We start from the raw sequence: 25719 nt of genomic DNA, 5'->3' as shown, positions 1-25719 counted from the left end.
TGTGAGAGGCTGACCATCCTTTACATTCTCCACACCCCTATGGACAGTATACCTATACCCTTCCCCTATTCCCACAACCCCCCCCCCCCCCACCATGTTGTTAATGTTTTGTTTTTGCTTTGGCAATGCTAAATGTATTTGGTCCTGCCAATAAAGCTTTTTTGGATTTGGCTGGTAGGGACAGGAGGCACAGTACATGCAAGTAGCCTCTGAGTGATGTGGGACTGCAATACAGATATGCTATCTGCTCTATCTCAGTCTCTCCACTCCACCTGGGGGGCAATCTCCCCCCAGGTCCCCTTTCATTCAGTGATTTAGGGCTGGTGTCTGGTGTATTCAGATTTGTTGTTGTAAGACAATGCAAAATACTAGGCTAGCTGATAAAACTGCAATTAAAGGGCAGGCAAGCTGGTATATATACACATCATGATGCAGAGCTTGCCTGGAGGATCCGTGGGCAAAAATGTGTCTCTCCCCTATGTCATAATGACTGCATCTTGTTAAACAAGGTGAACATTTTTTGACAGTCCCTAGACTCCAGGAGGGCTGCTTTCTGACTTGTGTGAGAGACTGGCAGGGACAGGAGTCCTATTACAGGCAAGTAGCCTCTGTGTGATGTGGGACTGCAATACAGATAATGCTCCATCTTAGGCTATTCTCAATTTCTCTCCACTCCTCTTCTCTCTGGGCTAATGCACGCCAAAATCACAATAGCAATCGCTAGCAATTAGTGAGTGCGATTTTCAGAGCGATTTCTGAATGAATCACTCAAAAAAATGCTACATGCGGTATACCTGCGATTTTGAAAAAATCACAATGATGCTGTGGGAACACCCACATAGGGTAACATTAGCCAAGCGCTTTTCAAATCAATGTTGATTTGAAAAACGCTCAGAAGCCCTCTTGGTGTGCACCAGCGCTCCCTCATTCACCTTTGTTTCCCTCTTCCCCTAGTGCTGGCTGGCTGTGTCTTCTTGTCATACAGGAAAGCTAAATAAAAGTGCAATCCTGGTGAGGCAAATTATTATTATTTAGTATTTATATAGCGCCGCCATTTTCCGCAGATGCATATATCCCTGCATCATATGGGTATCGCTTGCGCTATGTGACATGTGACATATTCCACTGAATTGTCCAAACTAAGTCTATCTCCCGTTCCTCTCTCGGGGAGTTGTTCCAGCGCTGTCCCCCGTTCACATTTGCTGCTTCCAGAAGCCCTCAGAAACACTTGTGTCCTTGAGTACTTCCAAAGATAGGCAGCTCCATAATACGCCAGCGCTTTTGTGCATGGGCATTGGGCAGTATGGAGCCACCTGTACTCGGAAGCACTCGGGGACATAAGTCCTTCTGGACCTTTCAGGAATCCCCCCCCTTAAAAATCCTGCGTTTGCCCCTGCACTACTGCTGTGCTGTTGCCTCATTTAGTTGCAGGCATAGAACCACTCCAGTGCATTATTATTTCACTGTATTCTGATAGTGCTATTGCATTTCTCTGTGTGTGACACTCCACAGCCCACTGACACCCAGAGCTGTGCATAATCTGATTCCTGCCCTTTAGGGATTAAAACCCGACTTTGCGTCAACTCCGTAATTTTTGGTGAGACTTTTGGCATGGATGCCCCCCTGGCATGCCCCTGTCAAGATGTTAGACTCCTTGAAAGAACTTTTTCACCACTTTTGTGGCCAGAAACAGTCTTTGTAGGTTTTAAAATTGGCCTGCCCATTGAAGTCTATGGCGGTTCGCCTGTTCACAAACATTTGCGGAAGTTCGCGTTCGCCATTCATGAACGGAAAATTTTATGTTTGTGAGATCTCTACTCTTCCGTACTCTGCATCTTTGGCTACCAGAGACTTCTTTTTCCAGAATACGAGCACTGATCACTGTGATTGGCTCTCAGTAATCACGAGATCAGAAGCCAATAAAATTGGCTCCTGCGAGCAGTGGCGTTCCTATCGTTGGGCGCAGGGGGCGTGGCGCACCAGGTGACTGATAGGCAAGGGGGTGTCACCAAGCCCCCCTGGCCCCTGCAGCAGCAGAACAAGGAGGAAAACAAGCGCTAGAAGGAGGGGAGTGGAGGCAGCGGTGGGGAGGGGGGCCAGAAACCCCCCCCCCCACTCCCTCACCTGGGACCCCTCCTTCTGCTAGCTTCCCCTCCCGAATAGCGGCGGCAAATAGGCGAGGCGGGCAGGCGGAGGAATACTCACCTAACTTCCGCGTTCCAAGCGCTGGAGCGCAGCGTCCCCATCGTCACAGGTCTCTGCCTTCAATGCCGCCCACTGTGCTTCCTGATTAGCGGAAGCACAGTGGGCGGCATTGAAGGCGGAGACCTGTGATGATGGGGACGCTGCGCTCCAGCGATTGGAGCTCGGAAATTAGGTGAGTAATCCTCAGTCCGCCTCGCCTCTTTGCCGCCGCTATTTTGGAGGGGAAGCTAGCAGAAGGAGGGGTCCCAGGTGAGGGAGTGGGGGGGTTCTGGCCCCCCTCCCCGCCGCTGCCTCCACGCCCCTCCTTCTAGTGTTTCTTTTCCTCCTGGAGCAACTACACTGGGGGCAACTACTCTGGCCACACTGGGGGGCAGCTACACTGGGGGCAGCTACTCTGGCCACACTGGGGGGCAGCTACACTGGGGGCAGCTACTCTGGCCACACTGGGGGCAACTACGCTGGCCACACTGGGGGCAACTACCCTGGCTAAACTGGGGGCAACTACGCTGGCTAAACTGTTGGCAACTACGCTGGCTAAACTGGGGGCAACTACGCTGGCTAAACTGGGGGCAACTATGGCCACATTGGGGGCAGCTACTCTGGCCACACTGGGGGCAACTACGCTGGCTAAACTGGGGGCAACTACTCTGGCCACACTGGGGGCAACTACTCTGGCCACACTGGGGGCAACTACGCTGGCCACACTGGGGGCAACTATGCTGGCTAAACTGGGGGCAACTACTCTGGCCATACTGGGGGCAGCTACTCTGGCCACACTGGGGGCAGCTACTCTGGCTACACTGGGGGCAACTACGCTGGCCACATTGGGGGCAACTATGCTGGCTACAGTGACGGGGGGTAACTACGCTGGGGGCAACTATGCTGGCTACACTGGAGGTAACTGTGCTGTCTACACTGGGGGTAACTACACTGGGGGCAACTATGCTGGCTACACTGAGGGGAAACAATACTAGCTACACTGGGGGCAACTATACTAGCTACACTGGGGGCAACTATATTACCTATACTGGGGGCAACTATATTACCTATACTGGGGGCAACTATACTACCTATACTGGGGTGGGGGCAACTATAATAGCTACCTATACTGGGGGAAAACTTTATTATTACTGGGAGCACCTATACCTGACATTACCTGTCGTGGCACGCGTAGTTTGCCGCACTTGCTCCTTTTTTGGGGGGGGGGGGGGGGGTGTCTTATAATACCCAGCACCGGGTGTCAAATACTCTAGGTACGCCACTGCCTGAGAGAGATACAGATCCCTGCTGTCAGCGTGACAACATGGTGATCAGGTTCCAGCATTGCAGCATCGGCATGTCTCGTTGGGGGAATGCTGAAAGCTGGGGCTGTAACCTCTCATTTATGCTCCATTTGGGACTCTGCATAGGGAAGGAGGGAGGCGCTCAGGGAGGGGAGTGAGCGAGCCTCCTTTCCATTATCAGGCGCCTGTAGGCATGTGCCTACAGTGCCTTATGGTAAATCCGGCCCTAGCATTACTGCTGCTGAATGTTTATTTGCTGTGTGTTCCAAAGTGAGCAGGAACAATACTTGGTCTCTCAGAATGCTCTGGGGCAGAAGGCTTCATAACATCATAGCCTAGACTAAACATTACTGCAACGGTGGGGTTACATACCAATATACAGCAATATATACATATAGGAGCGTTTCTCATGCAGAAATCAGGATGATGACTGTAATATTGAGTATCCTAAATAAATGTATTACATTCTACTTTATGTTGTTACGCTGTCTCTGGAACAACCCAAATGGTTATTTGTGATCACTTTGGGTGACGGATTATCTGTAAGTGGCATACAGATGTGTTAAGCCTGGTACACGCCTTCAATTATGATTGGACCATCACTGACCAATTTTACCTCCTCCAAGTAGTAGGAGGGAAAACCGATTCCGAATACTATGAGCTGATTGTGTAGGTAAACTCTTATATTACTTGGTGGTGGTAAAATTGGCAAGTGATTGGCCAATAAAAATTGGAGGTTTGTACTAGGCTTTAAGCCTGGTACGCACATCCAATTTTGATTGACCAATGACCAGCCAATTTTACCACCTCCATGTAGTATGGGGCCAACAGATTTTGAATTCTATGAATAGACAGGGCAGGTGAGCTCTCATACTACATGGAAGTGGTAAAATTGGCCAATGATTGGCAAACCAAAGTTGAATGTGTGTAGCAAGCTTTAAGCCTGGTACACATTTTCAATTATGATTGGCCAATCACTGACCAATTTTACTCCCTCCATGTAGTATGAGGGTTTACCTACTACACAATCTGCTCTTACACTCATCCAATTTTGATTAGCAATCTTACCACTTCTATGTAGTACGAGGGCCAACATATTTTGAAAACTATGAGCAGATTGGGTTGTTCCTCTCATACAACATGGAAGTGGCAAAATTGGCCAATCCAAATTGGAAGTGTGTAAGCACCCTAAAGGTGGGTACACACGTCAGATAAAAGTCTTTGGAAAAGGCAAGATCACAGACCAATTTTAACCCCTTCCATGTAGTATGAGAGCCATACCCACACAGTCTATTATATGGAGCTGAACTCCACATCAAATAAAAATCTTTGCAAGATGCTGTACACATTCAACAGATCAGTATCTGCAAAACATCCGTTCCTGCAAAAGATTCGTTCCTGCAAAAGATCCGTTCCTGCAAAATGCATGCATAGTCTATGATATCTGCAGATCTCATACACACCTTCTTTAACCACCTGAGCGGTCTGGACGAGCTCAGCTCGTCCAACACCACCGGAGGCTGCCGCTCAGGCCCTGCTGGGCCGATTTTAATGAAATAAAAAGCAGCACACGCAGCCGGCACTTTGCCAGCCGCGTGTGCTACCTGATCACGCCGCAGCGCGGCGATCCGCCGCGTGCAGCGGCGAAAGAGGGTCCCCCCAGCCGCCCGAGCCCAGCGTAGCCGGAACAAACAGTTCCGGCCAGCGCTAAGGGCTGGATCGGAGGCGGCTGACGTCAGGACGTCGGCTGACGTCCATGACGTCACTCCGCTCGTCGCCATGGCGACGAGGTAAGCGAAACACGGAAGGCCGCTCATTGCGGCCTTCCGTGTTACTTCTGGCCGCCGGAGGCGATCAGAAGAACGCATCCGGAGCGCCCTCTAGTGGGCTTTCATGCAGCCAACTTTCAGTTGGCTGCATGGAATAGTTTTTTTTTTATTTAAAAAAAACCCTCCCGCAGCCGCCCTGGCGATCTTATCAGAACGCCAGGGTGGTTGACATTCATCTGCGGATCAGTTTCACCAGGATGATTGTCTGATCTGCAGATGACTGTACGTTAAACAAGGTGTGTATGAGATCAAGGCTGTTTCTTGGGCAGTGCGGGCAGGGTGGCCGCCCTGGGCGCAGACCAGCAAGTAGAAGAAGGGGGGCGCAAGCAGAAGGACATAACTGCTAGTGATCTGGTGACGCGGGGTGCAGCCAAATGGAAGAAGATTACCAGCATGATCACCTTCTTTCACTCCTCCTGGGCTGCCTGCGACAGACGTCAAGTCATCATCACGTCACCTGATGTCCTGTAGCAGTACTGCAGGCTGTCAGTGCGCGGCGCCCATGGAGGAGTCGGCTTTCTAGGCTCTCTTCGCCTGTGTGTTCTCCTGGTTCCTGCTTCCTCCTGGATGAGCAGCTGATCACTAGTAAGTAGGCAGATCTACTTGTGACCTGTGGCTGTGTGACTGTCCCTAAAGAGTAGTGGTTTGCGAGTCCACAGGGGTCGAGGGGAAGGGGGCACAATTTTTACACCCTTGCCCTGGGTGCAATTCAGCCTAGAAACTGTCCTGTATGAGATCTGCAGATATCATAGGTTGTGAATGCATTTTGCAAGAAAGGATCTTTTGCAGGAACGGATCTTTTGCAGGAGCTGATGTTTTGCAGATACTGATCTGTTGCATGTGTACAGCATCTGTGTATGCAGCATCTTGCAAAGATTTCTGTCTGATGGGGAGACACATAGGCATAGACTGTGTAGAGTATGGCTCTCATACTACATGGAATGGGGTAAAATTGTTCTGTGATCTTTCATTTTCCAAAGACTTTTATCTGATGTGTGTACCCACCTTTAATATTCAATATCTGTTAAAGTGAACCTTAACTGTGGGAGAAAACAAAGTTTCACTTACCTGGGGCTTCCCCAAGCCCCCTGCAGCTGTCCTGTGCTCTCGCCGCTCCTTGAGTGTCCTCCAGTCCCCCGCCGCGCCTTCGTTTCGTTTTCGGCCAGCTGACAGTCAGCCCCCAGCAAGGCGTCCTCTTCTTTGTCTTCCCTGCCGTCAAGCGCGTCATGCGCAGGCACATTACGGTTGCTCCTGCGCATGACGCGCTTGACGGCGGGGAAGGCGAAGAGAGGACGCATTGTGAAAACGAAACTAAGCCGTGGTGGGGGACCGGAGGACACTCGAGGAGCATCATGCAGGTGGTAAAATTGGTCAGTGATTGACCAATCATAATTGAATGTGTGTACCAGGCTTGAATCAGTTCTGTGCTTTTCTTTTGTATACATAAACTCTGCATATTTCTTGTATCGATCACCCAACAATTCAGCCTGGTACACACTTTCAATGCTGATTGGCCAATCAATGACCAATTTTATCACCTCCATGTTGTGTGAGAATTTACCTAAACAATGCTCATTGTATTCAATATCTGTGTACCCTCATACTGCACGGGGTGGTAAAATTGGTCAGTGATTGGCCAATCAGAATTGACAGTGTGTACTAGGCTTTCAGCGATATATCACTGTATGATGATAAAAATGATAATTTTTAAAAACATAAAGCCATGTATTTTAGTAATCATGACATGAAAGTTGCCATATTATTCTCTACTAAATAATTTCCTAAAATAAATACAAATATGTACCATCTGCAATTTGCCTCTCCAGCACACACTGCAGTGGACCCGCGGGCACGCGCTGCGAGCGGGATCGCGCAATCCGAGGGCGCGCTTGTAGCCCCGCGCCCGCGCTTCTTCCTTTCTGCCTCTTGCAGGCAGCCAGCAGCAGCCGCTGTCCCCGCTATGAGCGCCCGGCGCGCAGCTTCATCTGACAGTGCGACCCCCACCGCACTCCCACCTGCAGTCCCCTGCCTGCAGGAAGCCCCAGCGTGCTCATCCATCGCCCTACAGGACGAGAGGATGCAGGGGCACGAGGAGACCTCCTCTGTCTCAGGACCATAAGACAGCATCGGCCAGTGTTCAGGCGACAAGATCTCAAGGTGACTACATTCTGAATTTCTCATTGTACTCTTCTCCTTCTCCACCCCCTCCATTATTCAGGGGTCTTATGCATGCTCCATTCCTGTGTCTCTCATTTGCACAGTTTTATACCATTTGCTGCCCTTTTTAAATTAACAATGATCATTCTCATATTCGCTGTACTCATTTCGGGGTATTATTTTGCGTTCTCCCCAGTGATTCATTATTAACCTCACAGCAGATGTTTGAGGTCCTTCTCTGATTATTGGGATTATTTTAGCCTCTTGAGCATGAGACATTTTGCCTACCATGCTTTTTTATGTTGTCCTCACTGATGCATCATGATTACCTTCATTTATTTGTGTATTTCATTATCATTTTTGATTTTGCAGTGTGCTTTTTATTTTGCTCTATTGCATTCATGTGTGTCCAGTTTGTTGGCATCCTTGTGAATTGCTTGCATGTTACAATTCTCAAGCTGCTACAGTGGTGTATTAAAGCCCCTGTCTTTTTATTGAGGAAGGTTAAAATGAATGAAGATACGAAGGTTAATATAAGCTGGCTGCCTCAGGATCGTATAGATGCCAGTTCTCCAGAGAATATATCCACTGCAGACTCCTCCCTGATTCCTGAGCTCATAGTAAACCCATGGGATATTGTCCTCTGTACATCAGGAACCCTTATTTCATGTGAGAATGCTATAGTGGTCCTCATCATCTTCCATAACCCAAGCCTGAGAGCTCCTATGTTCCTCCTCATTGGCAGCTTGGCACTGGCAGATCTCTTGGCAGGGATCGGACTCATCGTCAATTTTATTTTCGCCTATCTCCTTCAATCAGAGGTTGCCAAGCTTGTCACGGTGGGACTGATTGCTGCCTCGTTTTGTGCCTCAGTATGCAGCTTGCTGGCGATCACCGTTGACCGTTACTTGTCGCTTTACTATGCCTTGACGTACAACTCGGAGAGGACAACTACATTTACCTACGTCATGCTTATTTTCCTGTGGGGAGTGTCAACGTGCGTGGGACTTTTGCCCATCATGGGCTGGAATTGCCTTAAGGATGAGTCAACGTGTAGCATTATCCGACCGCTGACGAAAAACAATACCGCAGCCCTTTCCGTTTCTTTTTTGCTCATGTTTGCACTCATGCTGCAGTTGTACATTCAGATCTGCAAAATCGTAATGAGGCATGCTCATCAGATCGCCTTGCAGCACCATTTCCTGGCTACGTCTCACTACGTCACCACTCGTAAAGGGGTCTCCACCTTGGCCATCATCCTTGGGACGTTTGCCGCCTGCTGGATGCCTTTCACCCTGTATTCTTTAATAGCAGACTACACCTATCCTTCCATCTACACCTACGCCACGCTGCTTCCGGCCACTTACAACTCTGTCATCAATCCCGTTATTTACGCCTTCCGGAACCAGGAAATCCAGAAAGCGTTGTGGCTGATTTGCTGTGGATGTATCCCACCTAGCGTCTCTCAGAGAGCCAGATCTCCAAGTGATGTTTGATTGCATAAATATATTCACGCGAAAGCTGGTGTTTCCTTCCAACAGGTGGAGTGTTTGCTGTAAACATGCAAAAAAAAAAAATCTTTACAATTGCAATCTACTGAGGAATCGACATGCTCGATAATATTGGGACATGGCATTAACATGATCAATCCATTTCATAAATGGAGTTCAATGTATTTATAAAGTCAAGAGCGCTGTTGTGCAATATCTATTTAGAATATCATAAAAAAGAGCTAATATAAAATGTTATTTTACTCAGGTTATGTGAAAATGATTCAGTATAGGTTCTTTAACAACATCTGGGCTGTTGTGGCATGCTGTAACCCTGGGCAACCAAACAGAAATCAGCTTTAAATAGTCTATACAGATCTCCCTGATAGAAGCTGAAATGAGTTTGATCTGGTTTATAATGCATAACTGATCTTTACACTAGATGTAAATGGGCCTCGAAGGTCAACCTCATCTAAAACTGATGTTTAGACTTTCCGCACTTTCTGTGAGGAGAAACCAAACGCTGCCTTTGTACATTTCTCAAGATCTCCACTCGTGAGATATTATCCACCTGAACCCTGAGGTCTACAAAACTGCAGCAGTCCTCTTACGTACGTGATGATGTTGCCTTCTAGACTATGGTTTGTCCATAATGTAAAATGATGAAGTATTCCGAGAGTCTAGCTTCAAAGACCTTAATTATGGCCTTGCTGAAGGTTCTGCAAAGGGAAATTGAGCCTTGACTATAGTGAATCAACCTAGTGGCTGTACTAGGTGTTGTCCATGTCAACCAGTCCAATGCTTCCATTTAATGTCTTCTCTGCACTAGAAAAATTGAAACTGGAGTCTGGTTGCTATGGGCAATGTCAAACACTTTTACTACGTAAGGCCCGATTTTGTTAAATAACCTATTTGCTTTACTGTTTTGTAACTATGACAAAATAGTGGCTTCCTAGTGTTGGCCCTCTGGTCCTCATGACATTCAGCTGAAGTAATAAAGTACATTATGGACACTGGAGGGCTTTCACTAAACACCAGTGCTATACTACTGCTGTCAATATATCATTTAGGTCAGACATGAAAGGTCCAGGACTAGTATGATGTAATACCAGTCTCTAGTGTATATACAAGCAGGCACTTTTCAATGTTTGTGTCAAGTGTAAATTTTGTTCTATAGATTATTTATTTTTTTTAAATAATGAATGCCAAAATAAGAATAGCACAAATACATTATATAAAAATATCTTCCCATATTTTTTTTTTTTTTTACATTGACCATCCAAAAAAGGAGAAAAAAAGGTCATTTTGTTTTCTATGTCTGTGTATAAAAGCAGTTGTGAAATTGCTGGAGAGCATTGAAGGAAAAATAGCAATACTAACCAAGGAGAAGGACTTTTACATGGGATGGACTTACGGGGTCGTGTGTTTTGAACAATTAAGTAAAAGCAGTTTGAGGGCGAGACTAGATGGTCTCTCTAGCATGTAGCAACTTTCGTTATTCTGAACTGCACCATGGCTTCCTCTCATTGAGCTGTGAAAACGACATCAGCTCCGACAGGAGTGGTTGAAATTACAATCCTCTGTCACACGTCGGGTGGAGGGAGCCTTTTCAGAAAACGCCGTTTAGCTTTTTCTTGACTGGTTCCTTCTATCCGATGTGGCTGAGAGAATGTAATTTCTACTCCCTGCACCATGTTTCTTTTTTCAGCTGAGTGCAGAGAAACGAGGACCATCATTAAAATCACAGCATGCAAACGCACCATCGTTTACCTCGTCCTATAAATCCTTGGCTACATGTGATAGTGACCACAAATTTTCTGAGGAAGATCTGGGACTCACCTGACCTGACCACACAGGTCTCCAAGGTTAGCTTTGCATGATTTCAGAATGACATGGCTATCTTCTACCATGTAGGTCAGCCGATGTACCGACTGTACATGCTGGATGTGATCCTTCACAGCTGAACAGTCCTCTGTTCACCTTACATGCACATCTATTATTCAGTGCATGTTGGCTGGTCTCCCCTTACCATCCCGAGATGCTGTTCATCTCTGAATAGGAAATTAGACAAGATTATCCACCTCGGCTGATTACTTGCAGAGCTAAAGTCACTCTTTTGCTATCGTTGTTCACAGACTATAAACACAGGGGAGCTGATATAAAATTGGTCATGTTTTGGAACGATGTCTTTCCATATGTGGTCATCTGTAGGCACCTCCGTCATTTCTGGAACTGGTCTCCTGGCGCAAGATATCAGGGTAAAATATGAATACCCTACCCACCACCTCCACTTACCCTAACATTAACCTTGCCCATTGACCGCTCCATATCATTAACATTTCCTCTCTTATGCGTAACAGCAATCTTAAAGAGGAACTCTGGATAGAATGTAAAAAAAATGCAGGTGGTTGTTCACAGACTATAAACACAAGGGAGCTGATATAAAATTGGTCATGTACACGGTCTTTCCATATGTGGTCATCTGTAGGCGCCTTCATCATTTCTGGAGCTGGTCTCCTGGCGCAATATGTCAAGGTAAAATATTAAATACCTTACCCACCATTATCCTCCACTTACCCTCACATTAATCTTGACCCTTGCCCTCTCGATATAATTAATATTTCCTCTCTTCTGCCTACCAGTAATCTTAAAGAGGAACTCTGGATAGAATGTAAAACAAATGCAGGTGGTACCCATGTGTACATTGAATGACGATATCATTGCTTGTTTTGTTTTCTTGCATTTTCCTGCAGTTGTTGCCTAGGAATCTGTATGGCATCACTTCCTGTGTTGAAATGACAACAGGAGTTAGCTACTCCTCCCCTTGTCACCTGATGGTCAGCAGAATAACAAACTGAGGTCAGCCATCAAAATTCAGAGCTCGCAGTGGTATTAGCAGCTCTCAGTCATCATGAGGGATGATGGGAAGTGTAGTTCTGAATTCAACAGCCAGTTGGTACACGAGGCAGCATATACCCTTTCCATTAGCTCCTCTGCCAAGAGTGGGCCTAGAATGATAATGCAAACAAAGTATTTAAAGTACACCAGTAACTTAAAAAAAAAAAAAGTCTGATACTTACCTCAGTAGCGGAAGCCTCCACGACCCCTCTGCTGCCTGCATTATTTTTGTGGCTGCGCTCCCCACTGTGTACAAATGCAATAGCACTGCACAGGCACAAGTGGGGTTTCGCCTGCACAGTAGCATAGAGAAAAAAAACAGGCAGCAGTGGCCCCATGCTACTGCGCCGGCTAAATGTTATGCCTCCATAGTGCGGCCACCCGCATACATGAAGGGGTGTGAGGCCAAAAACAATCTTCTGCTTTCATGTTGAATCTTGTTTGGAGGGTCGCAGCACAGGAGTGGGGTAGGAGGACCAGGGGAGGCCTCTGGAGTGGACCATCCGGAGGTTTCCCTCTACCGAGGTATTTTTTTTAACACTACAGGTATGCTTTAAAAACAATTTTAAGGTATCCAATGTTCTCCCCAGAATTTTTTTCCAGCTGGGTGGCATGAAAAAGTAGCCAGGTGGGTTGAGATGAAAATGCAGGGTAACTCTGCTTACAGCATAGGAGGATGTGAGGAGGCGAGCCGATGACAGCCGGGTGGTCACCAAATCTAGCCGGGTGGAGCACCCGGCTAAAAGAGCCTGGGGAGAACACTGGTATCGAACAACTGTGGTGTATATTCACTAAACCCTGGTAAACTTGATGGGAGCAGGCAGTGGGTAACATAACAGACGTGTTATGTATGCCACACTTACATTGCTTGTGTCACAGGCCACCCAGGTGTCGCCTATATAATATTATAGGATTCCAGAGCTCCTCTTTAACTCCTTACTATAGGCATTGCCTGCACCTGGTGCATAATCTTAAAACCCCTATACATGCTCACATCTTTTTTATGAATAACACCCCCCCCCACACACACACATACTGCCTTTAGTCACCCCCCCCCCCCCCCCCACCACCACCACCGCTGCCTTTAGTCATCCCCCCACTGCCTTTAGTCATGCTTTAGAGAGATAAGGGTTAAAACATTTGCTAAGTACCTGAAATGTTAGGACAGCAGTGGTGATCATGTGACTGCTGCTGCTTCCTGGTTTCTTCAGTTTAATTGGGGTGTGTGGCCAAGCTGCTGCTCACCACATCTCCCAATCAGGATGACAGAGGGGGCATGGCTACACATCTTCTCTAGGAATCAGTGGGTGGGAAGAGGCGTGGCCAGTGAGTGGAAGAAGTGTGGGAAGCACAATTCTTGGAGTCTGGCTCTAAACAAGAGAGTGTTTCCATTTGAATTAAGGTATTTAGCAGATTTTATTAAAACTATTTATTTTAATTAAGTACGGCTGGTTTTGGGTTGGGGAGGGGCAAGTATATTTTGGAGTGGGGGGAGGGACAGCTTTCGTGAAAATGTGTAAAATGTAACACATGTATGTTTTAGGAGTGCATTTGTCCCAGAGTAAAATGCTCTTTATATTTTGTTTTTCCCTGTGTAGTGATTCTATACACATTCTATACATAGAGGTCACACGAGAGAACTGGATCTGGACTAGCATATCTCCTCATAGGGGATTTTCAATATTTTCTTTATTCTTTTCTTAAAGGGGAACTGAAGTAAGAGGTATACGGAGGCTGCCATATTTATTTCCTTTTAATCAATACCAGTTGCCTGGCAGCCCTGCTGGTCTATTTCTCTGCTGTAATATCTGAATAACACCAGAAACAAGCATGCAGCTAGTCTTGTCAGATCTGACTTTAAAGTCAGAAACACCTGATCTGCTGCATGCTTGTTCAGGGGCTATGGCTAATAGTATTAGAGGCAGTGGATCTGCAGAGCTGCCAGGCAACTGGTATTGCTTAAAAGGAAATAAACATGGCAGCCTCCATATACCTCTCTCTTCAGTTGTCCTTTAAGCAATCCCTGAAAAGGACTTTTATAATAGTGCTGGAAAGCCAGTCTCCTCCTGTGCACACTATTCTGGCAGTTGGAGTGGGCTACTGCCATCCAGGAGGTGCTTTTGAAAAAAACTGAATACCTGAGAATTCCCCGGTAGGAGATGGATTAGTTCAAAATCTGTCAGATCTGTCATATTTCTACTGCCTATTGGAAATGACTGGAACATAAGAAAAAAAGTAATTTATAGTGCATTTTACTCTGGGAGAAATGTACTACTAATACACGTGCCTTTTACATTTTGCACATTTTTGCAATAGTGTTCCTTTAAACAAACAAAGGTAGATAGGTGCTATGAAAGGAACCTGTAGTGAGAAAAATATGAAGGCAGATGATGAAGTCTGATTTGCCTTGATTTACCTGATATACTTACACAATTTGAATGATTCAGAGGCAGCGAATCAGCATATTGTTCAGGAAAACAGCATTTTTAAAAGGCTATAAAGATGACAGCCTGAATATCTGTCTTGCTACCGGTTCCCTTTAACCCTTACACTAATGAAACCCTAACCTTCACCCAAGCCTTTCATCTAACCCTAATCTAAGTTCTCTAATCAGCTATCATCTGAACTACTGCTAATTTTTTTTTCTGACCCAGGAGTCGAACCTGTGACCTCATGCTTTACAGGCTGAGGCAGTACCTTTGGACAGACTCAGCTGGCTAACTATTGCTAATTTTAACCTTACCTGATGCTTCTCCCTAATCCTAACTGAAAACCTCACCTTTACATTCTCCAAAAACCTAAATCCCAAAACACCAACCATCCTAATCTACAAAACTAACAATACTTGAGTTCTCTTGGTGCTGTGCGGGGACCATGAGGTGCCCAAACAATCCACTTCCATCTCACAGACAACCATCAACTGCAGGTCCTTCTTCAACGTGCGACTGATTGTGACACGTGTAGCTACGCCTCTTTGGTTCCACCCTCGTTATATTCCAGTACTGTTTGTCAACTGAACAGCGATACCTTGGGCATTAACCTTTGAATATCAGGTCATACTGACAGGTGTCAAATCTTTCAATTGAAAAACAGGGCAGTGTGATATAGAAGACATAGGGGCATTGAAAAATGCCGATGAAGGTATAAAGACCCAGGGAATCTGTTGCAATAAAGTCACTAATGGGGGGGGGGCTATGACTTCCTGGAGATAAATGTACATCTGTGTGAGGGCGCCAGGGATTAAAAATACACCTGCACAGCGTGGCTCATTTCCGAGGTGGTAATTGGAATTGTGGTGTGAAAATAGAAGTGGTGACGCAATAAGGTGTGTGCTCTAATAACCGTTTCCATGCTGGAAATATAACATGTACAAGTCAGCTGTGCTTTGATTTGAACCCATCGAGCGATCATCTTGTGGGGGGTTAAGTGATGCTATATTGGTGAATGCATGTTGGTTTAATACTTTCTGGTTAAAGTGTCCTTTTTTTATCTGAGCCTTCCAAAAAAAACAAAACAAAAACAAAGGATTCTTTTAAACGGCAAGCCTTTTACTTCCATACTTAGCTGTCACAATGGGACCAAATAAGCAAACTGGGACTTTTACCCCGACGACGATCTTCCTCATGACAGACTCTATGCGCTGTATGTCAGTTGTACTGTATTCTGACAGGATTGTTAGACCCGCATTGTGTCACGCTAGCATGTATTACCATTCTGCAGAGCTACGGTTGTATACAAGATGCTGTGTTTTTTTTAGTTCTGTGGTATGTCGCATTTCATTGCTGATGCACTAATAATGATGTAAGACTGACAGAGATCCAGTTAAGGCAAAAAAAAATCTGTAAATGTATGCAATGCTATGTTATATCAAGGCTGGGTAAATTCAATGAATTCAACATTGTCATTGTGCACTTAAAGCAAACGTGAAGTGACAAAAAAAGTATGATATCATTAATTGTATGTGTGGTACACATAATGAATAGAGCATTTGTAGCAAAGAAACGAGTGTCAAATTTTGATTTTAAGCTATATAACTTTTTTTTTTTTATAACATTGCATCATTCTGTCACATTTGCCGTTTTAAAACCACACTAGTGTCTTTTAAACTATAAAACAAAGCAGAAATAATTACCCTTTGAACTTTCCTGTAGGAAAACCTATCTAAAGCTGTCTCTCACTGTTTCTTGGCTGTTTAGGTGCTTCAGAAACAGGACTGTATTGGACCCACTGGATCGAATAGCTCAGAGAAGCTCTTTTGCATAGATAACAAATGAAGTTTTTTTAAATTCTTCCTGTACTGGAAAACAATATGAGATAATATGCTGTACTACACATACAATTCGTTATCTCATACGTTTATTTTCACTTCAGGTTTGCTTCAAAGAGTACTTCCAGTGTAAAATATCGAACATGCAATATAAGGCTCTCTATTATTGCTGCCAGGGTTGGCAAATGGTAGGATTAATTACTCAGCCACTGTCCCCGTAATTCATGAATAACAGAAACTCCCTCCTCAGCAAAGCCGCAGTGACTTTTTTTGTTAATCTAAAGCCTTCCAAAGCTCTGTGGCCACCTTCACCTGCTAACCGAGGCTGCCGAGCTGGGGGGCGGTCCGCGGAGTGGTGGTCACTGAGCTTCGGGAGATTTCAAGAACATGGTCTTACAGATGGAGGGGGCGGAGTTTCTGTGATTAATGAATTACGGGCGAGCGGGTGCGTAGTTAACCCCACCTCCTGCTGATCTGTGCAGCAATAATAGAGAGCCTTACGTTGCAAGCGCTCTATTTTACACAGGAAGTAGTCTTTAAAGTAAAATTTCATTCTTGCTAGAAATTTGCTATGATTGTGTATCAGGGCTGCAGAATTGTTTTTGCAATTTGATGTTATTAAAAATGACCTTCCAATTTCAATTTGGAGTCAGCTATACATTCCTAAACCTGACTTTAACCCATGTTGTATTACTTTTCTAGTCTGGGATCTGTTCTGTGTGTTTTCAATCCAGGTACCTTCCCCATGAGTAATTAGCTGCAAAGAACAGGAACGGTTGCTGCTTGTTTTCTACACCTGCACAAACTGAATGTCTGGCAGAAAACTCCAACACTGTCCTAGCTGAGTCTTTTACAAGCAGTGTGGAGTTGATGAGTGTTTTAATTTAAATACATGAGGCAAGCACCCTGAAATGATATGGGCCATTAATCCTAACAACATGTAAAGCTGAAGTGAAAGGACTGACTGCTTAGTTGTCATCAAAGGTGGAATTCCACTTTAAAGTTAACCCGAGGTGAACCTTGGATCAAAAAAAGATACTTGCCTAAGAAGAGAGGGGCGGATCCTCCAGAGGCTTTCTGTGCCCTCATTGCCCCTACTGCTGCTCACCAGGACCTCCAGAAGACCCGGGCCACGCTTCTCTTCATGCACCAGTGTGGCTGTGCTGCACTTGCGTTAGCATGGCCATGTGTGGCTTACTGAGTAGGTGCGGAGGAACGTGGCCTGGATCTTCAATTTTTGGATTTCTTTGGGGGTCCGCGAGTGGCAATGGTGGTCTGGAGGATGGCATGGCTAGCCTCTGCAGGATCCAGAGGCATCTTAGCTAAGTATCTTTTTTGACCCGAAGTTCACCTTGGCTACACTTTAAAGAGAACCCGAGGTGGGTTTGAAGAATATTATCTGCATACAGAGGCTGGATCTGCCTATACAGCCCAGCCTCTGTTGCTATCCCAAACCCCCCTAAGGTCCCCCTGCACTCTGCAATCCCTCATAAATCACAGCCACGCTGCTGACAAACAGCTTGTAAGAGCTGGCTGCGTTTATCTCTATAGTGTCAGTCTGCTGCTCTCCCAGCCTCCTGCAGAACTCCAGTCCCTGCCTGCATCCTTCCCTCCCTGCTGATTGGAGGGAAGGGACGGGGGCAGGGACCGGAGCTATGCAGGAGGCGGGGGAGCAGCTGAGACTGACACTACAGATGTAAACACAGCTTCACAGCATGGCTGTGATTTATGGGAGATTGCAGAGTGCAGGGGGACCTTAGGGGGGTTTGGGATAGCAACAGAGGCTGGGCTGTATAGGCAGATCCAGCCTCTGTATGCAGATAACATTCTTTAAACACACCTCGGGTTCTCTTTAAAGCATTAGAGTAATATGCAGCGTGTAGCCATAGTCCATGCTGATTAAGGGCTCGTTCCCACTATCGCGAATCTGCATGCGTCCAACGCATGCAGATCCGCACATGTAATGCAAGTGGATGGGCCTGTTTCCACTGTAGCGTTGTTGAGGTGCGTTTTTTTCAGCGTGAAAAAAACGCACAAAAGAGCCAACGATTTCGCCTGCGTCGGGAATCCGTGCGAATCGCCGCTAATGTATTTAATAGTAAAAACGCATGCGTTTGTTACATGCGTTTTCACCCGCGATTTCGCGTGCGATTTCGCACCTTTTTCAATTTTATTTAGTCCTGGCAGTGTCATGGTTAATTTCGCATGGCACCCTGCCATGCGAAATCGCATGCGAAATCGCGGGTAAAAACGCATGCGGAAACTCATCCGCATGCGTTTTTACAAGCGTCGGAATGCGGCCGAAATCGCGTCGCAACAGTGGGAACGAGCCCTAAAGGATACCCGAAGTGACATGTGATATAATGAGATAGACATGTGTATGTACAGTGCCTAGCACACACATAAGAAATTCTGTAAAACACTTTCCTAGCAGAAAATGACTTCTGAGAACAGGAAAGAGTTAAAAAGGGGAATTTCTTATCAGTGAGGGTCGCACTGTAGTCAGGACTGAGTCAGCCACTTACATACCTGATATTTAACTCTTTCAGGCAGAGAAAGAAAAAAAGGAACACAGCATAGTTATTTGTGTGCCCGGCACTGTACATACACTCCTCTATTTCATCATGTCACATGTCACTTTGGGTATCTTTTAAATTATATTGCCTATCATAACTGACACGCCCCTTGGTATCCTGGGCTGGGAAGTGGGATCTCTGTCCAGTTCAATACCATTGCAAATTTGACATTCAGAAACGGTGCAAAAAACGAGCACCTATATTTTGCATAATCATTAGAGGTGAAGAAACGTATCCTTCCTGCGCCTGGCGGCTATGGCTACAGTTAAATCCATGATTATAGCTGAATTGTGCGGCATAACTGGGGATCTCGTATTGCATATAACTGGGGTACTTGTACAGCTCAACGTTAAAGAATCTGGTTTAAGGCCTTGTTCATATTGCGTTCTGTTTACGTGTCCGTCCGCGATGGGTGGGTTTTTTACGCATATATATTTTTTTTATTCCCGGCGCTTGGGTGTGCGATTTATTTTTGTGTTTAGCGGTTTTCTAAGCGTTTTTTTCCAAGTGGTTTTGTAATTCACTCCCTGACGCAAGGCAGGAAATGAACTCTTTGACCCGGAAAAGAATAAATACAATGTTCTTATTCTTAAAAAAGCGAGCACAATCGCCTTATTGCGTATTTTTGTACACATTTTCAGATTTTCCTATACCTTCCATTGAGGCGGAATCGCTCTGAAAGATGGAACACGCACGCTTTGCTAGCCACACCGCGTACGACCCCCGCTGATATGTACCTTCTCATAGACATTCATTGGCCACGTGATGGGGGGGGCGTTTTTAAAAACCGCACGCGGCCGGAAAAAAAGCCAAAACCGCCTGAACTCAGAACTTCCTCTTTGCTTTTAAAGATAAGCAGCAGCATAATAATCTTGAAAGAAAAACATTTCTTTGTTACAACTGATACAAATCCTGCAATAAATCTGCAGAGTGCTTTCATGGAAGCAGACATAGGGTTAACATCCTGTGTTTACAAATTAGCTGCTCTGCAGAGGCAACAGAGATTCCTGAGCTGACACAGCTGAGAGATCAAATTACAACTTGTGCTTAGTCACAGATCAGGGGGGGATAAGACAGGCTAAACTCTCTAAATACATGCAGGGGGCGTTTCTCTCTGTTTTCCTTGTCTTGTGCAAGAGTTCAGGTCCCCCCAAAAAAGATCAGAAAACCACTTGGTGTGTGGTGGGAATTTATTTTGATTTGACAACCATGTTTGTGTTAGCTTCAGTTTTAGAAGCAAGATTAAGCGTTTGAATGCAGTAGAAGCCAGCAGAGAGGAATTTAGGATTATTTTAAAGGGATTTTCTACTTTTGCTTTAAATGCAGAACAAGCTCTCCCTCAGGGCCTTCTGGCTGCCTGCTGTACTTCATGTTATGTAGGTGGATTCAGTCTATCCATTCAGCTGTAATCACACTATAGAGATGCATTATATGTGCAGTGACAGTTCAAGCCTACAGTAGTCAGTTTTCTAGCCTCCTCAGGATGAAGGACCTGGGAAGGGTCAATCAGTTTGTTTTATTGGGGAGGGGCAGGAGGAATCTTGTAATAGGGAGATATGGAGGCCACCATTTTTAGTCCTTTCTTCGAAAATATGCTGTGTACCTGGCAGTAATGCTGATCAGGGGTGTAGCAATAGGGGGTGCAGAGGTAACACCCGCATCGGGGGCCCTAGGGCCAGAGGGGCCCTCCCTCAACTGTAGTATTAGCTCTCTATTGGTCCTGTGCTCATAATAATCACTTCTATAGATACTTTGAATAGTGGTAATCATTAACAAACTGCTCCCCATACCCTTCTTGCACCTCAGACACTGTAGTTGCCATTGGCAGGTTTTGGTGCACCGTATCAATTGTTATGTATAGAGTGCCCATTGTAAAACTTGCATCGGGGCCCACAGCTCCTTAGCTACGCCACTGATGCTGATCCTTTGCCTTTAATAATTTGTGAGTTACTGACCTAGAAACGGAAAAAGTAAAATCACAAAGGGCCTTTTTCCATTTGGAAACACCATCACAATTGTGCTGCGATCGCGTTTAGCTCCAATTTACACTGCCGCGATTCCCCTGCGTTCCATTGTGTGTATGGCAAAATTGCGGTGTGTTTTGCATTTGTGATTTGCATTGGGAAAAAATGAGCGGGGAATTGACAAATGGGGGGGGGGGGGGGACATTGCATAGTGCTGCGATCGCTATGTGGTGTTCTTGTGCGCCTATGCAGAGTAAAGTAGCTGAAAAGCTACGGTGCCTACACTCTGGAAAAAATTGTGTCGCAAACGGATCTTACTGAAGGAACCGGTCACTGCGGTTTCGATTAGTTTGGCGGTACCTAACATTTTGTGATCTGCTAGCAATCAGGATCGGATCACAAAACGCTAGTAGTGGAAATGGCCCTTAAAGGGAACCTAAACTGAGAAGGATGTGGACTTTTCCTTGTGAGATAATACCAGTTGCCTGACTCTCCTGCTGATCCTGTGTCTCTAATACTTTTAGCCACAGCCCCTGAACAAGCATGCAGATCAGGTGGTCTGACTGAAGTCAGACTGGATTAGCTTCATGTTTGTTTCTGGTGTTATTGAGGCCTGGAACCCACTACAAAACGCTATCGCTAATCGCAATCGCTAGTATTTTGTATGTGCGGTTTGTAAGTGATTTCATGGGCGTTTTCAGTAGCGATTTTAAAAAGTGTATTCAATTTGCCAGCGGTTGTGTAGCGATTAGCGATTAGCATTTTTAATTCTGATTGGTCCTTTCAATTAATGTTAATTTTGTTAGTGTGCAGTGACTTCAAAACGCTAGCAAAATCGCTCTGTGCAGGTTTTGATGAGCGATTATGCCGGCGTTTATATACTTTACATTGCAGAAACGCTAATCGCTAACGCTAAACACGAAAAATGCTGCATGTCCTGCGTTTTGCGATTTGGTAATCGCAATCGCTCCAGTGCAATTTAGCCCATCCATTAACATCAGCTGAGCGTTTAGGGAAACCGCTAGCGGTTTGAATCGCTTCCTAAATGCTCAGAAAATTGCTGTAGTGGGTTTTGAGCCCTCAGACAATACCACAGCCAAAGAGATCAGCAGGGCTGCCAGGCAACTGGTATTGTTTAAAAGGAAACCTCCATATTACTCTGTTTAGATTCCCTTTAATTTTTCTCAGAGGGACTCATAATCTAATCTCGAGTAGAGGGGGCAATGATGTAAGGTGAATTTAGAGGTGAATATAGAGGGGAAGCCAATTAACCTGTCTGTATGATGCAAGAGGATATCTGGGAGATGATACAAACTCCATGCAGATAGTGTCCTAACCAGGATTAAAAAATGGGACTGTCCACTAGGGCACATACATTGTTAGAACGGTACTTATCCGTTAGCCGGGCGCATCTGGCAGGTGGCGCTAATTACTATTCCCCCTCCAGGCCGACATGAATAGTAGGGAAAGATGTAACTCTGGTGGAGTTTTGTCGCCACCTGCTGGATGCGCCCGGCTAACAGATAAGTACCGTTAGAACTCTCAATATACTTATTTTATTGTTAAAGTCAACCTGCTTATAATTACAACTGGGGATCCTGCTGCCATGTATGACATGCAGGCACTAGATGTACTTGAATGCGTGAATACATAGCTGGCAGAACATTGCCACAATTCCCCGGGTAACTCAGAATACAAAGTTTTAAGCTTGCACCTTATTCCATTTGTCACAGTTAGCCTTTCCTTTTCCTGTCTATGTTATTTCCTATTGTCCTATTTGTTAGTGCGGTCAAACTTAATTCACACAAATAAAAGGTCAAATTTGGGCCTTTCTATAACTATCAGTTTTCAGATCGTATATTAAAAAACTTCTATAGTTGCAGCTATTTTTTTAAGCATATTTCCATTTCAATCCGCAGCCAGCTTGGTTTTGATGATTTTAAGTAGGCAACCATGACAACAACAGTACACTGTTTGATGTTTTGAAATCTTCCTGACAACAGTACAGTGTTTGGCCTGCAGAAATCTTTTTGTTTTATTTGCTAGCTTAAAGGACAACTGAATAAAGAGATATTTGGGGGCTGCCATGTTTATTTCATTTTAAGCAATAACAGTTCCCTGGCAGCCCTGCTGACTCTGCCTCTAATATTTTAAGCCATAGCCCATGAACAAGCATGCAGCAGATCAGGTGTTTCTGATATTATTGTCAGATCTGACAGATTAGCTGCATGCTTGTTTCTGGTGTTATGCAGACACTGCTGCAGCCAAACAGACCAGAAGGGCTGCCAGGCAACAGGTATTGTTTAAAAGGAAGTAAACACGGCAGCCTCCATAGCATACATTTGAAATCGGCGCCGGTAGACTTGGGCGCAGGATACAGCTGGTAGAGACCTGCAGCGGGTCGGGTACCCGCGGGTAACCCGAAATGCGGGTCTGGTTCGGGTACCCGAATTGATTTAAGGTGCGGGTAGCGAGTTGCGGGTGCGGGTAGGGTTGCGGGTAGCGGTCTGCGGGTGCGGGTAGTGAAAGCAAGCTAAAAACCTTCTTTAGCTTTGGTTTGTGTATAAAAATAGGTTTTATGAACTTTACAGCTTCCCAATGTTACTTTAAATGTGCACTTTAGAAGAAAATGTAAAAAAAGCGGGTAGCGGGTCAGATAGCGGGCCTGCGGGTCGGGTGCGGGTAGGGTTGCAGGTATCAAATTCAACAGAAAGCGGGTCGCGGGTCTGTTGCGGGTAGCGGGTGCGGTTCGGGTGCGGGTATGAAAAAGTGGACCCGTGCAGGCCTCTAACAGCCGGTAGATGGCTGATCCTGCTTCTGCACAAGTCCGGTCGTGTTAATTACTATTCCCCCTCCAGGCCGCCATGGATAGTGGGGGAATGATACAATTCGTCTTCAATCGATTGCTGGAGGCCGAATTATTGTGTTTTTTAAGCAACCTCAACGTTACTGACTGAGCGCTGCTCAGTTGTGATTCCTTGTATAGTCTATGGTGGCGCCGGGTGCGCCCAAATCTAACAGCGCCAAAAAGCACTGCTCCGGCCTCCATATACCTCTCACTTCAGTTGCCCTTTAAGACTATGCATAAGGAAATGGATCCTGGCAAGTGTAATTTTTATTTTACAGGCCTCCATTGTTTTTTTGTAGATAATCTTTTCTACCACCTCTCACCATCTGACAGATACAGATACAACCCATGTCAGATGCAAATTACAGTGCACTGTCTTGTCCTGTAGTGCAGTGGATGCAGCCTGCTCCTGTCCCAGTCATTTTACATTCTACCGAGTGCTATAATAATATTGCTTCTTGCTAGATCAAACTCCTGCAGCAAATGTAGTTCCCATAGACTAAAATTAGGCCTTGGTGCATAAACACTGCTTATTATTAGTCAATGGGAGCTAGGACCTGGCTGGTTGTAGCCAGCATTGATAAAGTCCTAGCTGGGCCTCGCACATAACCCTTAAAGCGACTCGGAAGTGTCCTAAAAATTAGGTTTTTACTTTAAAAACCTCTTTACATAATTGCCCCTCCTAAAACGCTGCAGCTGAAAACGCAATAAATCATCCCTAACTCCCACGGCAAACTCCACAACTTTCTTGGTCGTGGATTTTGCTGCCCTAAGGAGGCAGAGCTTTTGGCTGTAGCTCTGCCTCCATGCGTGTCAATCAGCGCTGATCGCCGGCTCTCCCCGCCCCTCTCAGTGAAGGAAGACTGAGAGGGGCGGGGAGAGGAGGCGATCAGCGCTGATAGACGCAGAGCTGCAGCCAAAAGCTCTGCCTCTACGCAGAAGGAGCCCCGCGATATGCCACAGGGAGTTTGGGGTGATTTATGGCATTTTCAGCCGCGGGGATGCGGCGTTTTAGGAGTGGCAATTATGTTACACAGGTTTTTAAAGTAAAAACCTCATTTTTAGGAGACTTCAGAGTCTCTTTAAAGGGACATGCGACATGATGAGATAGACATGTGTATGTACAGTGCATAGCACACAAATAAATAAGCTGTGATTCGTTTTTTTTTCCTCAGCCAGAAAGAGTTAATATTCTACTATGGAACTGATGGAAGCCCAGTTCTCTGCCAGGAGAGGATAGATAAAAAAGGTCAATAGTTCATACAGTGCTGCCCATAATTATTCATACCACTGGCAAATTTTGACTTAAAGTTACTTTCATTCAACCAGCAAGTCATTTTTTTTTTTTGAAAAATTTATTTTTATTCAAGGAAACAGCAAGATAATAACAGACGGTTGTCACCAAGGTAATGATATTCACATTCAATTGCAACAGTAAAAATACTTATAGATAGACAGTAAGGTAAGATGGACACTGTGACAACACGCTAACATACTTATCAAATGACAGAACTGTATCCCGGTTTTATATACAAAAACAAGGAGAGGGGAGGGGGGGGGGGGGAGGAGGGGAGGGGGAATAGGTGGAAGGAATTGGGGTTGGGGTGGGAAGGAGGGGGGGGGGGGGAGGAAAGAGAGGGTGTCACCAGCCCCTATGGTGTTACTTAGCATTGAGGAACCACAGGACCTACACTTATACCCATCTTGTAAGTGAGGCACCTAGTCCCGATACTTCCATCAATTGGGTAAAGGCCCAACGATTAGGCAGAACTACAGAACACAAGAGCTTTATCTGTATCCCTGAAATCAATCCAAATTGCCCATCTTTGGGACCATAGATCCTGTTTCGCTTGGGCGGATAACATTAGATCGTCTAGTCTCATTAGCTGGTTTATTTCCTGAAACAACTCCCTTCCCGAGGGGCGCCTGGGGTTCTTCCAAAGTCTGGCGATCAGCAATCTGGCGCATATCAAAATGTAGCGAAATATGGATTTTTTAATGTTTTTGATAGATCCTGGTAGGATGGATAATAGAGCTATCTCTGGGAGGTAGGGGAGGGGGGTTAGGTACAGTAATTCATGTAGTTTAAACACCTGTTTCCAAAAGGGCTGGATAGATTCGCATGCCCACCAGGTGTGAAAATAGGTGCCTATTTGGGTTGAGCATCTCCAGCAAATATCAGGTGTCTGTGGGTCAAATCTG

At 45.5% G+C, this 25719-nt stretch overlaps 2 protein-coding genes and 1 long non-coding RNA gene across 4 annotated transcripts in view; 1 reads left to right on the top strand and 2 right to left on the bottom strand.

Moving 5' to 3' along the window:
* RPL21 (ribosomal protein L21) overlaps window positions 1–25719 on the bottom strand; it is a 500216-nt gene that overhangs the window by 411961 nt on the left and 62536 nt on the right. The gene's annotated exons all lie outside the window — the stretch shown is intronic.
* Window positions 7251–10415, top strand: GPR12 (G protein-coupled receptor 12). Of its 2 annotated transcripts, none has more exons than XM_068266989.1 (2): window positions 7251–7474; window positions 7978–10415. In XM_068266989.1, the coding sequence occupies exon 2, from the start codon at window positions 7984–7986 to the stop codon at window positions 8968–8970; it is 987 nt and encodes a 328-aa protein (XP_068123090.1). In that variant the 5' UTR covers window positions 7251–7474; window positions 7978–7983; the 3' UTR covers window positions 8971–10415. The 2 variants fall into 2 exon arrangements, with proteins under 2 accessions (XP_068123090.1, XP_068123091.1); XM_068266990.1 differs by having other exon boundaries at window positions 7974–10415.
* Window positions 7979–13069, bottom strand: LOC137545595 (uncharacterized). The gene is made up of 3 exons (XR_011026063.1): window positions 13014–13069; window positions 11542–11972; window positions 7979–9027 (listed from the first exon to the last, which is right to left on the bottom strand). It is a non-coding gene; the product is annotated as an uncharacterized lncRNA (long non-coding RNA).

The sequence above is a fragment of the Hyperolius riggenbachi genome, chromosome 2 (assembly GCF_040937935.1).
Source record: "Hyperolius riggenbachi isolate aHypRig1 chromosome 2, aHypRig1.pri, whole genome shotgun sequence".
Lineage (NCBI taxonomy): Eukaryota > Metazoa > Chordata > Amphibia > Anura > Hyperoliidae > Hyperolius > Hyperolius riggenbachi.
The sequence above is the reverse complement of the archived record's forward strand: the minus strand, read 5'-3'. Positions and strand labels throughout refer to the sequence as shown.

What these genes read in the sequence shown, in the direction of transcription:
- GPR12 (XM_068266989.1), top strand. Translation starts at nt 7,984, where the DNA reads ATGAATGAAGATACGAAGGTTAATATAAGCTGGCTGCCTCAGGATCGT.